This window comes from Bufo gargarizans, chromosome 3, assembly GCF_014858855.1.
Source record: "Bufo gargarizans isolate SCDJY-AF-19 chromosome 3, ASM1485885v1, whole genome shotgun sequence".
NCBI lineage: Eukaryota > Metazoa > Chordata > Amphibia > Anura > Bufonidae > Bufo > Bufo gargarizans.
This window is the reverse complement of record NC_058082.1, coordinates 205,252,433-205,274,059: the sequence shown is the minus strand read 5'-3', so window position 1 is coordinate 205,274,059 and position 21,627 is coordinate 205,252,433. Positions and strand designations below refer to the sequence as shown.

The 21,627-nt window shown below is 40.6% G+C and overlaps 2 protein-coding genes across 9 annotated transcripts in view; both read left to right on the top strand.

Moving 5' to 3' along the window:
• Positions 1 to 21,627, top strand: part of INPP4A (inositol polyphosphate-4-phosphatase type I A) — a 393,978-nt gene that overhangs the window by 171,712 nt on the left and 200,639 nt on the right. The gene's annotated exons all lie outside the window — the stretch shown is intronic.
• Positions 1 to 21,627, top strand: part of LOC122931482 — a 162,109-nt gene that overhangs the window by 136,242 nt on the left and 4,240 nt on the right. Inside the window, exons 20-21 of the mRNA XM_044285547.1 lie at positions 3,240 to 3,365; positions 17,375 to 17,463. Coding sequence (XP_044141482.1) covers positions 3,240 to 3,365; positions 17,375 to 17,463 — 215 coding nt within the window. The remainder of the gene's footprint in view (positions 1 to 3,239; positions 3,366 to 17,374; positions 17,464 to 21,627) is intronic.

The following is a 21,627-nucleotide window of genomic DNA, read 5'->3' as shown; positions in this document are numbered from 1 at the left end:
GTAAGGGATTATTAAGGGAGCTGGCTGCTACTTCAGGGGCCATTTTGTTTGTTAAGCAAACTGTTAGATATAATACAAGCAAGTATACATTTGATACTAGATATATAGATATATGATTCCACAACACTATTCCATCGGCATACAAAGTCATCAGAGAAAACGGTGGTGGGTACTTTTTTAATTCTTAATCCTCTTGGAATCATACTTTTTTCATTATACTTTGTTAGTGTGATACAATCCCACCAGACTCGCGTCTCTTGATTTAACAAGCGTTCCAGGGTTTTCATTCCATTTTTTATATCAAAATCACTGGAGCTACTTGAATCCATGGCAGAAAAAACTGAATCCGCTTTGGTTTGTCGGTCTAGTTGATTACTGAAGGCCATATTTGAAAAGGTACGTCCGTATAGAATCGGTGAGCGTCTGTAATGTGAAATGTTTGACAGAGCTAGAGGTAATCTCACTCCTCGGGACACCAGGGGCGTAGCACGGAAAAAACACTTGAGAATATGGAAAAAACGGAATCCAGCTCACCTCTCTGGTATATTGTTATCGTCCCGGCTCCAGAAACCCTAGGGGAGTGTTCCCATGGCAGGCTGCAGGTAAATAGTAAAAGACGGGTTCCGGAGACAAACGGAGTCCTCTTATCACTCTTCTTTATTGTTCATATAAAATATGACAGACATCGTCACCCCCTCATAGCAAGACGTTGACGCGTTTCGGGTAGACACCCTTAATCGTAACGATATGCCAAGTGTGGCCCCACTATTTAAAAGAGTTGGAATTCACCACCCCCCACCTGAGGGGAGGGAGTCTCCAACTCTATAGGTTGCCACATATAAGAACACACCTTTTCGTTTTCTTGGATCCACCTATGATTGTTCACACACTGTGCAGGCCTGACAATGGGTAAATTAACCCTAAAATACCATTAGATCCAATTTCTTAGTCAAAGCCGCACAGTGTGAACTTACCATCATTGATGGAAGGTATATAATACAGGATACAAACATGTTACATAAAATACAAATAAAAACGAACAAAATATAGCCCTCAGTATCATGCTGATACACCTATAGTGTTCTGATGCATGAGCACGGGATAGTGTTATATACATACTTCGTTGTATGATGTGACATTAGGACCGCTTGCGGTATGCTTTAGGGAACATCGGTTTATTTATTTGTATATTGCTAAGATATATAATGTTGGCAAATTAACTGTTTTCTGCTTGATGTTACAAGTAACAATTATTGTAACTACTGAGGGCTATATTTTGTTCGTTTTTATTTGTATTTTATGTAACATGTTTGTATCCTGTATTATATACCTTCCATCAATGATGGTAAGTTCACACTGTGCGGCTTTGACTAAGAAATTGGATCTAATGGTATTTTAGGGTTAATTTACCCATTGTCAGGCCTGCACAGTGTGTGAACAATCATAGGTGGATCCAAGAAAACGAAAAGGTGTGTTCTTATATGTGGCAACCTATAGAGTTGGAGACTCCCTCCCCTCAGGTGGGGGGTGGTGAATTCCAACTCTTTTAAATAGTGGGGCCACACTTGGCATAGCGTTACGATTAAGGGTGTCTACCCGAAACGCGTCAACGTCTTGCTATGAGGGGGTGACGATGTCTGTCATATTTTATATGAACAATAAAGAAGAGTGATAAGAGGACTCCGTTTGTCTCCGGAACCCGTCTTTTACTATTTACCTGCAGCCTGCCATGGGAACACTCCCCTAGGGTTTCTGGAGCCGGGACGATAACAATATACCAGAGAGGTGAGCTGGATTCAGTTTTTTCCACCTACTAAACTAGTACATGGATTGCAGGATAAAACTTACCAGGAAAGGTTAAAAGACCTTAATATGTATAGCTTGGAAGAAAGAAGAGACAGAGGGGATATGATAGAAACTTTTAAATACATAAAGGGAATCAACTCGGTAACGGAGGAGAGCATATTTAAAAGAAGAAAAACTACCACAAGAGGACACAGTTTTAAATTAGAGGGGCAAAGCTTTAAAAGTAATATAAGGAAGTATTACTTTACTGAGAGAGTAGTGGATGCATGGAATAGCCTTCCTGCAGAAGTGGTAGCTGCAAATACAGTGAAGGAGTTTAAGCATGCATGGGATAGGCATAAGGCTATCCTTCATATAAGATAGGGCCAGGGACTATTCATAGGATTCAGATATATTGGGCAGACTAGATGGGCCAAATGGTTCTTATCTGCCGACACATTCTATGTTTCTATGTGTATGCTGTTCTACTATTGTTCAAGTCAGAGACATTAGTATTTGCACTTTGTTTTGTATTCAGCGATTATTCCATCATCATTTTTTATTGTGTTATTTTATTATTTTGTAGATGTCTTCGATCTTGATGAGCGTCTAGCTACTTTGTTTTGTATTCAGCAATTTTTTAAATCAATTTTATTATCGATTCTATTTTATTCTATTGTAGATGTCCTTGATTTTTATGTTCTAGCCGATAATTTATTGTTTTTGGTCTACCCCTCAATTGGGTAGTACTAGGTTTATTGTATAAATAAATTCAGTATTGGTTGAGATATCTGAGAGTTCCCAGTTCCTTCTGTTCTCATTGCTACGTAATTGAGTAGATAGGGTGAACCTACTCTACTAAGAGCACCTCATATAATCTCTGGTTCCTCCTGTGCGCCACATCATTTATATTTTCTATTCTGAAGTTCAGATTGTTCTGTATTCAGGGGTAGATTATGTGTGCCATGGGTCCTGGGCTGTATGGGAGGTGTGAGCCACCCTTCAGCCCAGTACACCCACCAAAAACAATGCGCCCAACACACATTTGCATGAGATAACAGACATGGATCTGAGTACAGATAATGTAGTACATGTTGCCTGCAAGCCCACTGGGTAAGATCATCAGGAGGATGTTCTGCGCTCTCAAATCTGGCACCAGCTTTCATAGCTCAACACAGAACATGCAGGACCTCATGAGGACAGGGACGTTATGAGCATGGCTTGTGACTGTTCAGCGTTGCAAACTTTCATGGGGCCCACTGGAGCATAGGGCCCTGCGCAGTCGCCCAGATTGCCCTCACTATAACCTGCACCTGTCCATATTACTGGTCTTCTAGCAGCTTTAGATTTTTATTATCTCATTTTGTTTATAACCATATTCAAGAGGTAGTACATTTCTTTGTGCATTGAGCGTGTTATAGTTTAGTATGACAGATGTTGAATCACTTTATCAGATTGGATCTGTGGAAGAGTTCCAGGGTCAGGAACGGAGAGTGATCCTTATATCTACAGTGCGGAGTTCTATGGATTATGTCAAACTTGACGAAGACTTCAGTCTTGGATTTTTAAAAAACCCTAAGGCAAGTAGGAAGAAGTTTGGCTCAACAATATGTGCTGTTCCCATTAATGACTTGCTAAAAACATCACTGAGCTCTGTAATAGCCTTTTTCTAGTTAGAGCTGTAAATTTGTGTACTTGCGGTACTCCAGGGGTGTTGCTAGGGTCTGAAAACACCCGGGGCACGAGCCCACGTGAAGCCACACCCTCATCGCCAACGGGTGGGCTTTACAGTAGTTATTAACCCCTTTCAGCAGTCCCCCCTTCAATGAATGGGGGACTGCTGAATGGGGTTAATAACTACAGTGAAGGGCCTAGCCATCTGGGCAACCCACAGATCATCCTAACCTATGGTCATCCTAATTTAAATTAAGCAAACCCCTTAACTATAAACTAATCACAGAAGTTGGAACCCATCAACCCCCCTTGTACTTGTTCCGCTACTTGCAGGCTGCGTGGGCATGAGTTCAGAACTTCAGTCACTTCGGTCCGCAATTCTGTTCTGCGGCGTGTGACCCCTCGAGACCTCCTGCTGCGGGTCTCGCAGGATCACGCGCCGCAGAACAGAATTGCGGACCAAAGTGACTGAAGTTCTGAACTCATGCCCACACAGCCTGCAAGTAGCGGAACAAGTACAAGGGGAGTTGGGGGATGATCTGTGGGATTGCCCAGGATGACACATACCGTATTTAGCATCTTATGCTATATGTGTCATCGACAGATCTACCCCATTACAGTGTCATCCACAGATCACCCTCCACATAACAGTGTCATCCACAGATCCCCCTCCCCATAACAGTGCCATCCACAGATCCCCCTGCCCGCCGCTCACAGGAGTATACATTTATAAACTGTAATCCGTATCCTGCAGTAACTTTAACTTTAAATCAGCGCTCATCTCTTTACAACCTTACACTCGGCTCCAGACAGCAACAGGCGGTGCGGGCGGCAGAGCTCACTCACTGACGTCACGTGCATGTGCCGCCTAGTGGGAAGAACAGGCGCGTGATGTCAGTGAGTGAGCGTCGCCCTCACTGCCTGTTACCAGAGATGAGTGTAAGATAGTAAAGAGATGAGCGCTGATTTAAAGTTACTGCAGGATACGGATTACAGTTTATAAATGTTTACTTCTGTGAGTGGCGGGGCCGGTGTAGAGTAGCACAGGAGAGTAAGAGCGGAGAGTGCTGTGACTTCTATTGCGGCCAGAGTGACTCCCCCATGGCCCTGCATTCGGGGCACTGGACAAAACATCCGGGGCTCCAGCCCCAATTGTTTTGACCTAACGACGCCCCTGGGGTACTCATGAACATACTCCTCATCCCAACTCTCGCTACCTTTTAGATTGACATTTCTGGATCTTAACAGTATTGACAGTAGTTCTATTTCATTTGTTGGAACTGTTTTTCACATGCACCACTGGTCACTAACTTTCATTAACTTTCATCATCCAGTTGGTCAAGCTCATGGAACTGATGCAATGGTTCCACAACACATCTCAATTTTAATACTGAGTTTTTCATTAAAGTGATTTTAAAAGTGTAAAGAAGATTAAAGAGTATGTACACCTTTTGGGTTTTTTATAATTATTATTGCTTTGTACTCATTTTCAGCCCAAAAAAAAAAATATTTTTTTAAATTGGTCTTTATTAAAAACTAGCCGGATAACCTGGCTTTGCATGGGTATATTTCGACTATTTCATTTAATGTTTGTGTGTGACGTTAAAAGATATCGACAGTATCAACTATAACAGTGACATCTACAGTACCCCACCCCCTTAACAGTGACCTCCACAGCCCCCCACCCCTTAACACTGCCCCCCCCCCCACAGTGCCGCGTCTTCTTTAAGATGGGACCTCCACAGCAGCCCACCACCTTAACTTTGACCTTCACAGCAGCCTGCCCCTTTAACAGTGAGTTCCACAGCACCCCACCACCTTGACAGTGACCTCCACAGGGGCCCGTCCTCTTAACAGTGACCTCTACAGCACTCACCACTTAACACTGACCATAGGTTACAGTCCCCTTAACTGTGACCTCCACCATTCCTGGCTCCCTTAACCCCTTAGGGGCCGGGCTCATTTTCACCTTAAGGACCAGGCCATTCTTTGCAAATCTGACCAGTGTCACTTTATGTGCGAATAACTTTAAAATGCTTTGACTTATCCAGGCCATTCTGAGATTGTTTTTTCGTCACATATTGTACTTCATGACACTGGTAAAATGGAGTCAAAAATCATTTTTATTTATAAAAAAATACCAAATTTGCCCAAAATTTGTAATAATTAGCAAATTTCTAAGTTTCAATTTCTCTACTTCTATAATACATAGTTATACCTACAAAAATAGTTATTACTTTACATTCCCGAATCCCCATATGTCTACTTCATGTTTGGATAATTTTGGGGATGTTACAAAGCTTAGAAGTTTAGAAGCAAAATAAATTTTCATAAACCCACTTTTCAAGGACCAGTTCAGGTCTGAAGTCACTTTGTGAAGCTTACATAATAGAAACCACCAAAAAATGACCCCATTCTAGAAAATACACCCCTCGAGGTATTCAAAACTGATTTTACAAATGGTGTTAACCCTTTAGGTGTTCCACAAGAATTAATGGAAAATAGAGATACAATTTCAAAATTTCACTTTTTTGGCAGATTTTCCATTTTAATAATTTTTTTCCAGTTACAAAGCAAGGGTTAACAGCCAAACAAAACTCAATATTTATGGATCTGATTCTGTAGTTTACATAAACACCCCATATGTGGTCGTAAACCGCTGTGCGGGCACACGGAATGGCGCAGAAGGAAAGGAATGCTATACGGTTTTTGGAAGGCAGATTTTGCTGGACTGGTTTTTTGACACCATGTCCCATTTAAAGCCCCCCTGATGCACCCCTAGAGTAAAAACTCCAAAAAAGTGACCCCATTTTAGAAACTATGGGATAGGGTGGCAGTTTTGTTGGTACTATTTTAGGGTACATATGATTTTTGCTTGCTCTATATTAGACTTTTTGTGAGGCAAGGTAACAAGAAATGGCTGTTTTGGCACCGTTTTTTATTTTTGGTTATTTACAATATTCATCTGACAGGTTAGATAATGTGGTGTTTTTATCACGGTTGCGGCGATAACATATATGTATACTTTTTTTTATTTATGTAAGTTTTACACAATGAATCATTTTTTAAACAAAAAAATCATGTTTTAGTGTTTCCATAATCTGAGAGCCATAGTTTAAGTTTTTGGGCAATTATCTTGGGTAGGGTATGATTTTTGCGGGATGAGATGACGGTTTGATTGACACTATTTTGGGATGCATGTGATTTTTTTGATCGCTTGCTATTATACTTTTTGTGATGTAAGGTGACAAGAAATGGCTTTTTTTAAACCGTTTAATTTTTTTTTATGGTATTCACCTGAGGGGTTAGGTCATGTGATATTTTTATAGAGCAGGTTATTACAGACGTGACAATACCTAATATGTATACTTTTTTTATTTATGTAAGTTTTACACAATAATATCATTTTTGAAACAAAAAAAAAGAAAACGTTTTAGTGTCTCCATATTCTGAAAGCCATAGTTTTTGGGCGATTAATTTAGGTAGGGTCTAATTTTTTGCAGGATGAGATGATGGTTTGATTGGCAATATTTTAGGGTGCATATGCATTTTTGATCGCTTGCTATTACACTTTTTGTGATGTAGGTGACAAAAAAATGGTTTATTTAGCACAGTTTTTATTTTTTATTTTTTACGGTGTTCATCTGAGGGGTTACGTAATGTGATACTTTTATAGAGCCGGTCGATACGGACGCAGTGATACCTAATATGTATACTTTTTTAATGCAAGTTTTACACAATAACAGCTTTTTTTAAACAAAAATTGATGTTTTAGTGTCTCCATATTCTGAGCCATAATTTTTTTTTACTTTTTGGGCGATTGTCTCAGGTATGGGCTCATTATTTGCAGGATGAGGTGACGGTTAGCTTGGTACTTGTTTGGTGGGCATACGCCTCTTTGATCGCTTGCTGTTGTACTTTTTGTGATGTAAGATGACAAAAAAATTGTTTATTTAGCACAGTTTTTATTTTTTATTTTTTGCAGTGTTCATCTGAGGGGTTAGGTGATGTGATATGTTTATAGAGACGGTCGATACGGACGTGGTGATACCTAATATATCAACCTAATATTTTGGGGAAATGACATTTTTGTTTATTTTTACTTGAAACGTTTAATTTTTTGGGGCGGAAATTTTATTTTTGCAACTTTTTTATTTAATTTTTTGTCCTACTTTGGGATTTCAACTTTTGGGGGTCTTATCCTTTACAATGCATTCCAATACTTTTGTATTAGAATGCATTGGCTGTATGAGTAATACAGTGTGTATTACTCATACAGCTTCCGGCCTGTTAGATCCAGGGGGCTGCCTTCCATGCCATCGGGTCCCCCCTACAGCCCCACGGGGACCCGATGGCACCTGTGCCCGCCGCAGCTGCACCATAAAAAGCCGCAAACTGCAGGTCTGAATTGACCTGCGGTTTGCGGCGATCACCGACATGGGAGGTTCACGGGACCCCCCGCGTATTTAGCCAAGGTGCCTGCTCAATGATTTCAGCAGGTACCTTGTTCCGATAACCGCCCGTTGGGCAGCGGTAATCGGAAATGAACATGACGTACCGGTACGTCATGTGTCCTTAAGTACCGGGACAACATGCCGTACCGGTACGTCATGTGTCCCAAACAGGTTAAGAGACCTCCACAGCAACTGCCCCTTTAACAGTGACTGCCACATAACCCCGCTCCCTTAACAGTGACCTCACTGTACCCCGCTGCCCCTTTAATAGTGGCCTCCACAGTCCCCTCCTCCCTTAATAGTGACCTCCACAGTGCCTGCTCTTTAATATTTACCTCCACAGCGGCCGCCTCTTTATTAGTGACCTCCACAGAGATCCATTCCTTTAAAATGTGACCTCCACAACACCCCGACCCTTAACACTGACCTCTATAGTGGACCATCCCCTTAACGGTGACCTCCACAGCATCCCGCCCGCTTAAGGGACCTCCACAATGTCCCGTCCCTTTTATTAGTGACCTCCCCAGTACCATGTATCCTCAACATTGATTTCCATCAGAGCCTGTCTCCTTAACAGTGGCCTCTACAACAATATGGGCCTTAACACTGACCTCCATAGCGGACCATCCCGTTAATTGTGACCCTCACAGCAGCCTGCCCCTAGGGTGGCCAGAGGTCCGGTTTTAGGCCAGACAGTCCAGCTTTCAGACTCCCTGTCCTCTGTCTGGCAAAGGGCCTGGACGTACACAAGGATGTCCTTTTGAACAGCTCACTCTCAGACAGCAGCACTGTGCTGTCTGATCATGAGCTGCAAGGAGAAAGTCACCCTCCCACCCCTGCAGCTGACAAAAGTTGATTTTGCCTTCATTTTTTTCAATTGCTATTGAAATAAAGCCATGGCCTAATAGCACTTAGTACCTTATTTCTAGATGTGCCTTTGTTCAAGCAATAGATGTTTTCTATCTTCTGAAAATTCAGTTTTCTTTGGTATGCAAATGAGCCAGTAAGGTGCCCAGAGGGGCGTCACTCTTGCAAGAAGGAGCCCAGGCACTCCTCCTGCTAGTGCCCAAATCCACCCTCATGCTGGGAGCAGGGAAAAGTGGGCAAAGTTATGGTTTGAATGTGATGTAGGAGGGGTGGTTGGACACATTGTGGCAGGAGGCGTGCCTGGGCTCCTTCCTGCAAGAATTATGGCCCTCTGGGCACCTTACTGGCTCATTTGCATACCAAATAGACTGGATTTTCAGAGGATTAAAAAACATCTATTGCTGGAACAAAGGCACATCTGGAAATAAGGTACCAAGTACTATTAGGCCATGGCTTTACTTCAATAGCGATTATCCTGGTGACAGGTTTCCAAAAAACTACAGAAGTGAAGAAAAATGGCTGGGTTGTTATGGAAACCTGGTGTAAAACTGTGCGTATGTGGACACTAAGGGCCTGCGAGCTTCTATTGGCTGATAAGGGTTATGTGACCAGGCTTCTATTGGATAATGCATTTTTTTGGGAATATCTCAGGAACGTATGCTAGAGAGCTGAGACCCGATCTAAAACCTTCCCGGTTACCTGATGTACCTGTGTGCCAAATTTCGTGATTGTAAATGCGACGGTGCAAATTCCTTTAGCGGACATCCATATGCACTCAGCTTTATATAATTAATAAATATTTATCATATTTCAATATTGAATAAATATATATATATATATATATATATATATATATATAAATCCAGGAAATCCACTGCACTTCCTTCAGTAAAAAAGTATTTATTCACCAGAGATGCAACGTTTCGGTGCGCACACTGGAACCTTTTTCAAGCAGTGATGTGAACGGGGTGTGCACATAACATATTTATAGCGTGTTTCATATCAATCAATCAGTAACATAATTATGTGCAATAAATAACATAATTCCATCAAAATACATGCCATAATTCAAAAATGCATGAATAAAAAGCCAGTACAATTCATAATACACATATAAGTGACTTGGATCTGTATATCCAAAAGCCTGTGTTGGTTAAAGTGACCGTGAATCATATTTCATATAATTCCAACATTAATTCCAACAATCAGGTGATGTGCATGATTAACTTGATTAAAAACAATAACTGAGCGTTCGTGACCTGATCGGGATCCAAGCGGCACATGAGGGTCTGGCGTGGTGCAAGCACAACTGCGCCTGAGCGGCTTCTCCTAGTAACGGCAATCTTCCGGAACCTGTGAGTCAGCTGATCGGAAGTTAGGAAGCCAGGTGATCGGGATCTCAAAGTCATGTGAGGCATATTGATCTATCTGGCTGTTTCCCTCTGGTAGTTACGTTCTTCCCAAAGTGTAAACGTCACCTGGGGTTCTGGATCATAGAGACACCATCTCTTTTGGAATTATCATTATTAAACAGTTATCAGGTGCACATATAGTTGCACTACCTATGGGGTCATCAACATCTGTAAAGATTTCTCAATCCCATCAGCAGTATCCCAGGTCCCCAAATGCAGTCTCTAGCCCTGCTCACCCCTCCCCCAATACAGTAGAATAAGAGTATCTAGGCAGGGACATACCACCACATCCAGCAAGTCAGGCTACATAAATTCTAGGTGGTCCCATCACACACTATCATCATGGGTCTTCATGGACGCGCACCAGGCTCCCATAATATGGGGCTCTAGCATCTCTCATCCACATCCCCTTTGTTAATCTAATGATTATCTGCAGCTCATCCCTGTCAAAAAGGTACAATGAGTACACAAGACTAAATTCCAGAACCCCAGATGACACAAACAACCAGAAGAAAGCAGGGGCCTCATATTGATCATCAGTTCCAATCACCAAATCCCATCTTGTATAAATTCAATAGTTGTCCAGCATCATCATGTGTGGCGTGGATCCCAATAACTTCTATGTCAACCGAACGCTCAGCTACACAAAATCTGCAAGTAAAAATAATCATAATCAGGGTAGAGCATTAGAAACAAAGTCTTCTTAACAAGCACCCCACATACAACCAGCAGGTAGACTAAACAGGACCACATCCAGACAGGATGCCATCTAAGTACATATCCAAGGTCTGAACTCAACATTTAATCCCATTGGTTTTAAAGTATTCAATTTCATGATCCAAAAGATCTCTCTTTTCTTTAAAGATAATACTCTATTCCCACCTCTCTGTGACATTAGGACATGGTCCACGAGCATCCATTTAATATCTCGTTCACCATGTCCCACTTCCGTACAATGCTTTGACACTGGTAAATCCATCCGCTTTTTGCGAATGGTGTAGCGATGGTAATTGAAACGTGTCTGGAAATCCAGTGTAGTTTCTCCTACATACAATAATGAGCAAGGGCACGACAACACATATATCACAAATGATGAATCACATGTCAAATAATGATTAATTTTGTATTTAACCTTAGTTTTTGGATGTATCAAGCTTCCTCCCTTATGTATCTGTTTACAATTAATGCAATTCAAGCATGGGAAATTGAATTGCATTAATTGTAAACAGATACAGAAGGGAGGAAGCTTGATACATCCAAAAACTAAGGTTACATACAAAATTAATCAATATTTGACATGTGATTCGTCATTTGTGATATATGTGTTGTGGTGCCCTTACTCATTATTGTATGAAGGAGAAACTACACTGGATTTCAAGACACGTTTCAATTACCATCGCTACACCATCCGCAAAAAGCGGATGGATTTATCAGTGTCAAAGCATTGTACGGAAGTGGGACATTGTGAACGAGATAGTAAATGGATGCTCGTGGACCATGTCCCAATGTCACGGATAGGTGGGAATAGAGTATTATCTTTAAAGAAAAGAGAGATCTTTTGGATCATGAAATTGAATACTTTAAAACCAATGGGATTAAATGTTGAGTTCAGACCTTGGATATGTACTTAGATGGCGTCCTGTCTGGATGTGGTCCCGGGTCCTGTTTAGTCTACCTGCTGGTTGTATGTGGGGTGCTTGGAAAGAAGACTTTGTTTCTAATGCTCTTCCCTGATTATGATTATTTTTACTTGCAGATTTTGTGAAGCTGAGCGTTCCGTTGACATAGAAGTTATTGGGATCCATGCCACACATGATGATGCTGGACAACTATTGAATTTATACAAGATGGGATTTGGTGATCGGAACTGATAATCAATATGAGGCCCCTGCTTTCTTCTGGTTGTTTGTTTGTGTCATCTGGGGTTCTGGAATTTAGTCTTGTGTACTCATTGTACCTTTTTGACAGGGATGAGCTGCAGATAATCATTAGATTAACAAAAGGGATGTGGATGAGAGATGCTAGAGCCCCATATTATGGGAGCCTGGTGCGCGTCCATGAAGACCCATGATGATAGTGTGTGATGGGACCACCTAGCATTTATGTAGCCTGAATTGCTGGATGTGGTGGTATGTCCCTGCCTAGATACTCTTATTCTACTGTATTGGGGGAGGGGTGAGCAGGACTAGACACTGCATTTGGGGACAAGTGCAGTGTCGCCTTTGCTGCCCTCGGATACTGCTGATGGGATTGAGAAATCTTTACAGATGTTGATGACCCCGTAAGTAGTACAACTATATCTGCACCTTATACAGTCCTGATCAAAAGTTTAAGACCACTTGAAAAATGGCAAAAAAAAATCATATTTAGCATGGCTGGATCATAACAAGGTTCCAAGTAGAGCTTCAACATGCAACAAGAAGAAATGGGAGTGAGACAAAACATTTTTTGAGCATTCAATTAATTGAAAATAACGATTAAACTGAAACAGCCTTTTTATCAGCTGATCAAAAGTTTAGGACCACATGCTTTTAAAAGGCCAAATCTGTGCAAAGATGTGGATTTATTGTCATTTTCTGTCAGGTAGTCACACGTTGTGATGGCAAAGGCAAAAAAACTCTTCCTTTTTGAACGCGGTCGGGTTGTTGAACTGCATAAGCAGGGTCTCTCACAGCGCGCCATTGCTGCTGAGGTGGGATGCAGTAAGACAGTCATTTGGAATTTCTTAAATGATCCTGAGGGTTATGGAACAAAAAAGTCAAGTAGAAGACCCAAAAAAATGTAATCAGCACTGAGCCGAAGGATCCAATTGGCTGTCCGTCAAGGCACTGGACGATCCTCGACCCAAATTAAGGCCCTTACTGGTTCTGACTGCAGCCCCATAACCAGCAGACGGCATCTGAGACTGAAGGGCTTCAAAAACAAAAAACGTCTTCAAAGACCTCGTCTCCTTGAATGCCACAGAACTGCTCGTTTGGACTTTGCAAGAGAGCACCAAACATGGGACATTCAAAGGTGGAAGAAAGTTTTATTCTCTGATGAGAATTTTTTTTAACCCTGATGGTCCTGATGGTTTCCAACGTTACTGGCATGACAAGCAGATCCCATCTGAGATGTTTTCTACGCGCCACAATGGAGGGGGCACCATAATGGTCTGGGGTGCTTTTTCCTTCAGTGGAACAATGGAGCTTCAGGAAGTGCAGGGGCATCAAACGGCCACTGGCTATGTCCAGATGTTGCAGAAAGCATTCCTCATGACTGAGGGCCCTCGTCTGTGTGGTAACAACTGGGTTTTTCAACAGGACAACATTACAGTACACAATGCCCGCAGTACAAGGGACTTCTTCCAGTAGAATAACATCACTCTTTTGCCCCATACTGTATGTTCCCCTGATCTAAATCAAATTGAGAACCTTTGGGGATGGATGGCAAGGGAAGTTTACAAAAATGGACAACCGTTCCAGACAGTAGATGGACTTCGTGCGGCCGTCTTCACCACTTGGAGAAATGTTCCCACTCACCTCATGGAAACGCTTGCACCAAGCAGGCCGTAGCCAATTTTTGGAAGTGATAAACAATAACGGCAGAGCTACTCATTACTGAGTTCATGTTTGGAAGTTGGATTTCTGTTTTGGGGGGGTTTAGTTTTTTCTTTGGAGGTGTGGTCCTAAACTTTTGATCAGCTGAAAAACAGCCTGTTTCAGTTTATTCGTTGTTTTCATTTAATTGAATGCTCAAAAAATGTTTTGTCTCACTCCCATTTCTTCTTGTTGCATGTTGAAGCTCTACTTGGAACCTTGTTAAGATTCAGTCATGCTAAATATGATTTTTTGCAGTTTTTCAAGTGGTCTTAAACTTTTGATCAGGACTGTACCTGTTTAATAATGATAATTCCAAAAGAGATGGTGTCTCTATGATCCGGAACCCCAGGTGACGTTTACACTTTGGGAAGAACGTAACTACCAGAGGGAAACAGCCAGATAATTTTTGATCTCTAGAATGCAGGACCTTGGTCATGTGATGGTTGGCGTAGCAACGTGTACCAATATGCCTCACGTGACATTGAGATCCCGATCCCCTGACTTCCTAACTTCCGATCAGCTGACTCACAGGTTTCGAAAGATTGCCGTTACTAGGAGAAGCCGCGCAGGTGCAGTTGTGCTTGCACCACGCCAGACCCTCGTGTGCCGCTTGGATCCTGATCAGGTCACGAACGCTCAGTTATTGTTTTTAATCTAGTTAATCATGCACTGATTGTTGGATTGTTGGAATTAATGTTGGAATTATATGAAATATGATTCACGGTCACTTTAACCAACACAGGCTTTTGGATATACAGATCCAAGTCACTTATATGTGTTGTGACGGTATGCGAGGCGAGGTGATGGATGATAGGTATGTTTCACCTCGCATGCGCTCTGTTGTCAGGGACTGAACCGGAATCCGACCCGGGTTTTTCCAGCCTCGGTGGCAGGCTTGGTTCCGGTCCAGAGATTGTGGTCCACTGGAGTTCACCTCCAGATGGACTTTAAATAAACAGGAAGAGAGCACAACAGCTCTCTCATGTGCTGAGTCTCAGGACCGTAACCTGTGTAGCTTAAGAGAGAGCTATGTTTGGATGCAAAAAAAAAAAAAAGTTTGCTTTACCATTTGTGTTACGGATGTCGGGGAGCAGCCCCGCACCGTATAGTCAGGACACGACTGTATAGCTTAGCTCCGCACGGCAAGGATGTACTTTTTGTTTTGTTTTTCTGCTGTACAAATCTTTTTGGCTAAATAAACCTGGCAACCAGCCAGATTTCAACGAAGCTGCCTGCATACGGGCTGTCTGTTCCAGCTAATCTCCCACAGTGTATTATTATATTTTTGAATTATGACATGTATTTTTGAATTATGACATGTATTTTTGAATTATGACATGTATTTTGATGGAATTATGTTATTTATTGCACCTAATTATGTTACTGATTGATTGATTGATATGAAACACGCTATAAATATGTTATGTGCACACCCCTTTCACATCACTGCTTGAAAAAGGTTCCAGTGTGCGCACCGAAACGTTGTATCTCTGGTGAATAAATACTTTTTTACTGAAGGAAGTGCCGTGGATTTTGTTTTTTGAAGCCTGGATTGCTTAATCAGCCGCGGGCACCCTCCACCAAAGAACAGTGTTGTGCCATTCACAGTTACTGAACATTTACTATATATATATATATATATATATATAATAAATAATTAAAAATAAAATATATATATACAGTATATATATATATATATATATATATATACTGTATTTTTTTTCTTTATAAGACCCCGCACTTTTTCCCCCCAAAAGTGAGGGGGAAATGTCCGTGTGTCTTATAAAACGAATACTAGTGAGCGCTTTCATTATGGAAGTGCTCACTAGTATGTATTAGGACGTAGTGCGCGCACTATGACATGACAGTGCAGCGCAGGCCTGGAAGATGGGAGCGCGACAGCTGAAGTGGAGCCGCGGTGCAGACCAGGGAGGGTAAGTATTACCTGCACTTGCAGCACTTCGCTCCCCGCTCTGATTGGCTATTCTGAGGTCTGAGGGTACTGATGGGCTGATCTGAGGTCTGGGGGTACTGATGGGCTGATGTGAGGTCTGGGGGTACTGATGGGCTAAACTGAGGTCTGGGGGTACTGATGGGCTAATCTAAGGTCTGGGGGTACTGATGGGCTAATCTGGGGTCTGATGGGCTAATCTGAGGTCTGATGGGCTAAGTTGAGGCATGATGGGGGTCTGATGGGCTAATCTAAAATCTGGAGCGCTCTGATGGGCTAATCTGAAGTCTGATAAGGGTCTGATGGGAAAATATGAGGTCTGATAGGGCTCTGAGTGGGCTAATATGAGGTCTGATGGGAAAAAAAATCTTATTTTCTTACTCTAAAATCTGGGGTGCGTCTTATAAAGTGAAAAAAAATATATATATATATATCCAGTATATATAAAATAAAAACCACCAGCAGCACCATCCAAGAAAAAAGAGGGAAAAGGGTGCAGAGCCCAAGTATGGCAATAGGTGCTTACCCACTTACGTAGGACAAAAAATTAGACTGCACTTCGGTAGACTTTCCAAAAAGTCAATGAACATTGACTTTTTGGAAAGTCTACCAGAGTGCAGTCTAATTTTTTGTCATATATATATATATATATATATATATATATATAATATAATATAATATACATTCTTTTTCTGTACAGAGCTGACATGCTCTAGAAGCACCCTTCGCATTTTCTGTCTTTCCATCAGACAGGAGCAGACGGACTCCTTATCTCTGCTCTCTGACATTATAAACACTAATTATAGCTCAGTGCTTATCTTGCTGCTAAGAATGTGACTTAAATTGTTTAAAGTGTTTATGACCTCTCACTTTGTGCTGGTCATCTAATAAACCTGATCTCTAAACTACTGAAAGTACGAGTCACACAGTTAGAAAAACAGTTAACCCGATATGACAGAACAGAACAATATTTTTAATTAAGGCCAATTGAAATTATTTTTTTTGCCACAAATGAGTAACATTGCAATGCAAAAATTGCCTCTGACGGTGTACATAGCCTTTAATGCTGCTCTGTAGAAATGAAATGCCAAGGTCTCTGTACCACTTGATAAGTGGTGCCCATGCATCCAAAGCTAACACTGTTAGCCAGTATGTTTTTGTCAATGTCAATTTTAGGGTAGAGTCGTATTAGTTTTTGAGACAAATACAGTCAGTTTGATTTGCTGACGAAGTAAAGCTGTAGAAATACCAAATTATGGATGTTCATCTGTGGAAATCCACAGATGACATTATATCTACTCAGTTGTTTGTCTGTACATGTAAAGTATTTGAGTCCTGTGAATGGTGGGCAAATACCTCTTGCATATTTTTGAAAAATTCTCACTGTATATTTATTCCAGAGGCCACCTTGATATCTGAAAACCTACAACAATGTACATATTGACATTTCATTATGTATAATCTGTAGTATTTCACATACAGTAGTTGCCGCAATTGATATACCGTACATAGTTTTAGAACAGTGTTAATTTAATACCTTGTAAATTTCTGTGTTTATCAAAAATATTTTAACACTTCATGAACTTCACTTCTGTAATGTGACCTCTCCATCACGTCTTCTAACCATAACTGTTCTTTTGGGCTGTTTAGAGGTTTAATGTCTCCATTACAAGGGCTAAAGCTCTCTTAATCATGATTGGCAATTCCATCATCCTACGAAAAGATCCAAATTGGTCTCGGTAAGTAACAGACAATGATGTTTATATCCAAATGCCATAGTCCGTTTTATCCAGTATGTCCTTGTTTAGAATAAAATAATTTAAATAAAGTGACTTGTTCTAGGCTGTAATAACTGCACACTATGGTTAAAACTGCTTAGCAATATATTTGATACTTGTGATGCCCAACTGGCAGGCCCCAAGGAAAGGCAAATTTACAATAAATGACGCAGCTGCCTTTCCCAGGGAAATGATCAGGCATGAGTGCCCAACTGTACAGGACAAAAGAGATACACTATGTTTTCTTAGGGCACCCTGATGTTTCTTCTCTCCAAAACTTTTGTTTATATCTCTATATGTCTATGTATATACTTTTTGAAATGCCTGTAAGCTGTGTTCCCTGTTTTAGGAAAAAAAAAAGTTTCTGTTGCGAGACTTAAATATATGGAGAACATGCCAACTAAAAATCATATGTGTATGTACCAACCACTTTTAAGGAAGTAAAAGGTTGTATTGGAGTCCGCACAGTACGGGGTTAGACTGAACATTTGAAAACGTAGCAGACCCTTCTTCAATTTAGTATCACCCTCTCCGACCTATATTTGTCTGCAATAAAGCAATGGTGGGCCACTTGTGACCTTAGCCACTTCACTTCTGGGCCATTTCCCCCCTTCTGACAGAGCCTAATTTAGCAAATCTGACATGTTACTTTATGTGGTAATAACTTTGGAAGGCTTTTACTTATCCAAGCCATTCTGAGATTATTTTCTCCTGACACATTGTACTTCATGACCGTGGTCAATATATTTCCCCTTTATTTATAAAATCGAAAATTTACCCCAAAAAATTGAAAAATTAGCAATTTTCAAAATTTCAATTTCTCTGCTTTCAAAACAGAAAGTGATACCTCATAAAATATTTATTACTTAACATTCCCCATATGTATAATTTATGTTGGCATCATTTTGGAAATGTCAATTTATTTTTTTAGGACGTTAGAAGGCTTAGAATTTTAGAAGCAATTCTTAAAATTTTTTAGAAAATTTCCAAAACCCACTTTTTAAGGACCAGTTCAGGTCTGAAGTAAATTTGTGGGGCTTACATAGTGGAAACCCCCCATGAATGACCCCATTATAGAAACTACACCCCTCAAGTTACTCAAAATTGATTTTTACAAACTTTGTTAACCCTTTTGGTGTTCCACAAGAATTAAAGGAAAATGGAGATGACATTTCTAAATTTCTTTTTTGGCAGATTTTCCATTTTAATCAATTTTTTTCTTTAACACATTGAGGGTTAACAGCCAAACAAAACTCAATATTTATTACCCTGATTCTGCGGTTTACAGAAACACCCCATATGTGGTCGTAAACTGATGTAAGGGCACATGGCAGGGCGCAGAAGAAAAGGAACGTCGTATGGTTTTTGGAAGGCAGATTTTGCTGAACTGGTTTTTAGATGGCATGTCCCTTTTGAAGCCCCCCTGATGCACCCTAACAGTAGAAACTCCCAAAAAGTGACCCCATTTTGGAAACTAGGGGATAAGGTGCCAGTTTTATTGGTACTATTTGGGGTATATATGATTTTTAATTGCTCTATATTACGTTTTTGTGAGGCAATGTAACCAAAAAATTGCTGTTTTGGCATAGTTTTTTTTACAGCACTTATCTGACAGGGTAGATCATATGCTATTTTTATAGAGCAAGTTGTAACGGACGCAATGATATCAAATATGTCTACTTTTTTCAGTTTTACATAATAAAGCATTTTTGAAAAATAAATTATGTTTTTGTGTCTCTATTTTCTGAAAGCCATATTTTTTTATTTTTCTGCTGATCGTCTTGTGCAGGGGCTCGTTTTTTGCAGAAAGAGTTGACGTTGTTATTGGTACCATTTTTGGGTACATATGATTTTTTGATCAATTATTATTACACTTTATGGGGCAAGGTGACCAAAAAATTGGTTGTTTTGGCACAGTTTTTATTTATTTTCACAGCGTTCATCTGGTCATGTGACATTTTTAGAGAGCAGATCATTACGGACGTGGCGAATCTGGCAATACCTAATATGTATACTTTTTCTTATTTTATTTAAGTTTTACACAATACTAGCATTTTTGAAACAAAAAAATTATGTTTTAGTGTCTCCATTGTCTGAGAGTCATATTAATATTATTTTTTGACCGATTGTCTTAAGTAGGGTCTCATTTTTTGCAGGATGATGTTACTGTTTGATTGGTACTATTTTGGGGGGCATACGCCTTTTTGATTGCTTGGTGTTGCAATTTTTGTGATGTAAGGTGACAAAAATTGGCTTTTTTGGCACAGTTTTTATATAATTTTTTTACGGTGTTCATCTGAGGAGTTAGCTCATGTGATATTTTTTTATAGAGCTGGTTGTTACAGACGCAGTGATACCTAATATGTATACTTTTCTTTATTTATTTCACTTTAACACAATAATAGCATTTTTGAAATAAAAAAATATTATGTTTTAATGTCTCCATGTTCTGAGAGCTATAGTTTATTTTTTGAGCGATTTTCTTATGTAGGGGCTCATTTTTTGCGGGATGAGGTGATGGTTTTATTAGCACCATTTTGTGGGAAATGCGCATTTTTGATCACTTGGAGTTGCACTTTTTGTAAGGTGACAAAAATGGCATTTTTTGACAGTTTTTTTTTATGGTGTTTATCGGATGAGGTGGATCATGTGATATATTTATACAGCCGAGTCATTACGGACTCGGCAATACCAAATATGTCTATTTTCGCTTTATTTTTCTATTTTTAAATAGATTAAATTACTTAATTGGGGAATTTTTTTTACATGTAAAATTTTTTTTTTAAACATTTTATTTTTTTATTTATTTTTTATTTTACACTTTGCGTCCCCCATATGGTCATACAAGACCTCTGTGGGACATTTAACTTCCCTTTTTTTTTTCATCATTGATTTCTCCTGTAACTGGGGCTGACATAGTAGCCCCAGTTACAGGGAAAATACACCCCCCAGAGAGGCTGTACAGCAGAATACTCAGAATACTGCACTGTACAGCCTCAGTGCAGAGCTGATCGAGGTCTGTGGAAGACAGCTCCTGCACGGCCCCGGAGGTCACATGACCGCCGGGACAGGAAGCGCATAGCGCATACAGCGATCTAAAAGGCAGGGACACCGAGGAACGGTCCCTGCCTTCTCTCTGGGTTTCCCTGCTGTCACTGACAGAAGGCCCCCCGCTCGGCAGCTGCACGATTAGCGTGCAGCTGCCATCTCTGAATGGACGTTCCAGAACGTCCATTCAGAGATAAACATCCACCCATAGGACGTTTATATCCTATGGGTGGATGTGAAGTGGTTAAAGGGAACCTATCGCATTGAAAATGGTCCGTTTTATAGGTAAAGATTCAGTATAATTTGTATGTATTTCATTCATTTATATTCCTTCATTTTCTGGGCTTTGAAATCAAGGAGGTGATCCGATCAGTGGTTGATAGTGATCTGTTTCCACAGTCAGAGGGAAGGCAGTCAATCACTGATAGGACCACCTCCTAGACTTCAAAGCCCAAGAATGAGCAGGAATGTAAGGGAATTAAATAAAAGTTATACTGAGTCTTTACCTGCTCGGCTCCTCCTGCTCTTTGACATGGCAACTACAAATTATACTGCATATTCATAGTGACGGATACAATTTAAGGCCCCCCATACACATTTAACTGTTGTTGGTTGAACCAGCAGATGTCAGGGGAGATAAGAATTGAATTTCAACACCCGATCCTGTTGTTGAGATAAGCCGCCACTACCACAGGTGTTGGCAGCTGCGATCTTGTCTCTCTCTATTGCCAAACCAAGCATGTATGTGTTTTAGGGGTGGGCAACCTGCGGCACTCCAGCTGTTCTGAAACTACAACTCCCAGCATACATACTTGCTCTGCTCTTCTCAGAACTCTCATAAAAAATAAATGGAGCATGCTGGGAATTGTAGTTTCGCAGCAGCTGGAGTGCTGCAGGTTGCCCATCCCTGGGTATGGGGTAGTAGGGAGAGATAATTTTCAGCCAAACTAGCATTTGTCCAACAGCTATTGAAGGTGTATGGGCACCTTCTGACAAACTGTTACGTGACAAAGCCACAGAAAATGCACAGGACCAATTAATAAACAGTATAAATATATGTTAAAAAAGACCTATAAA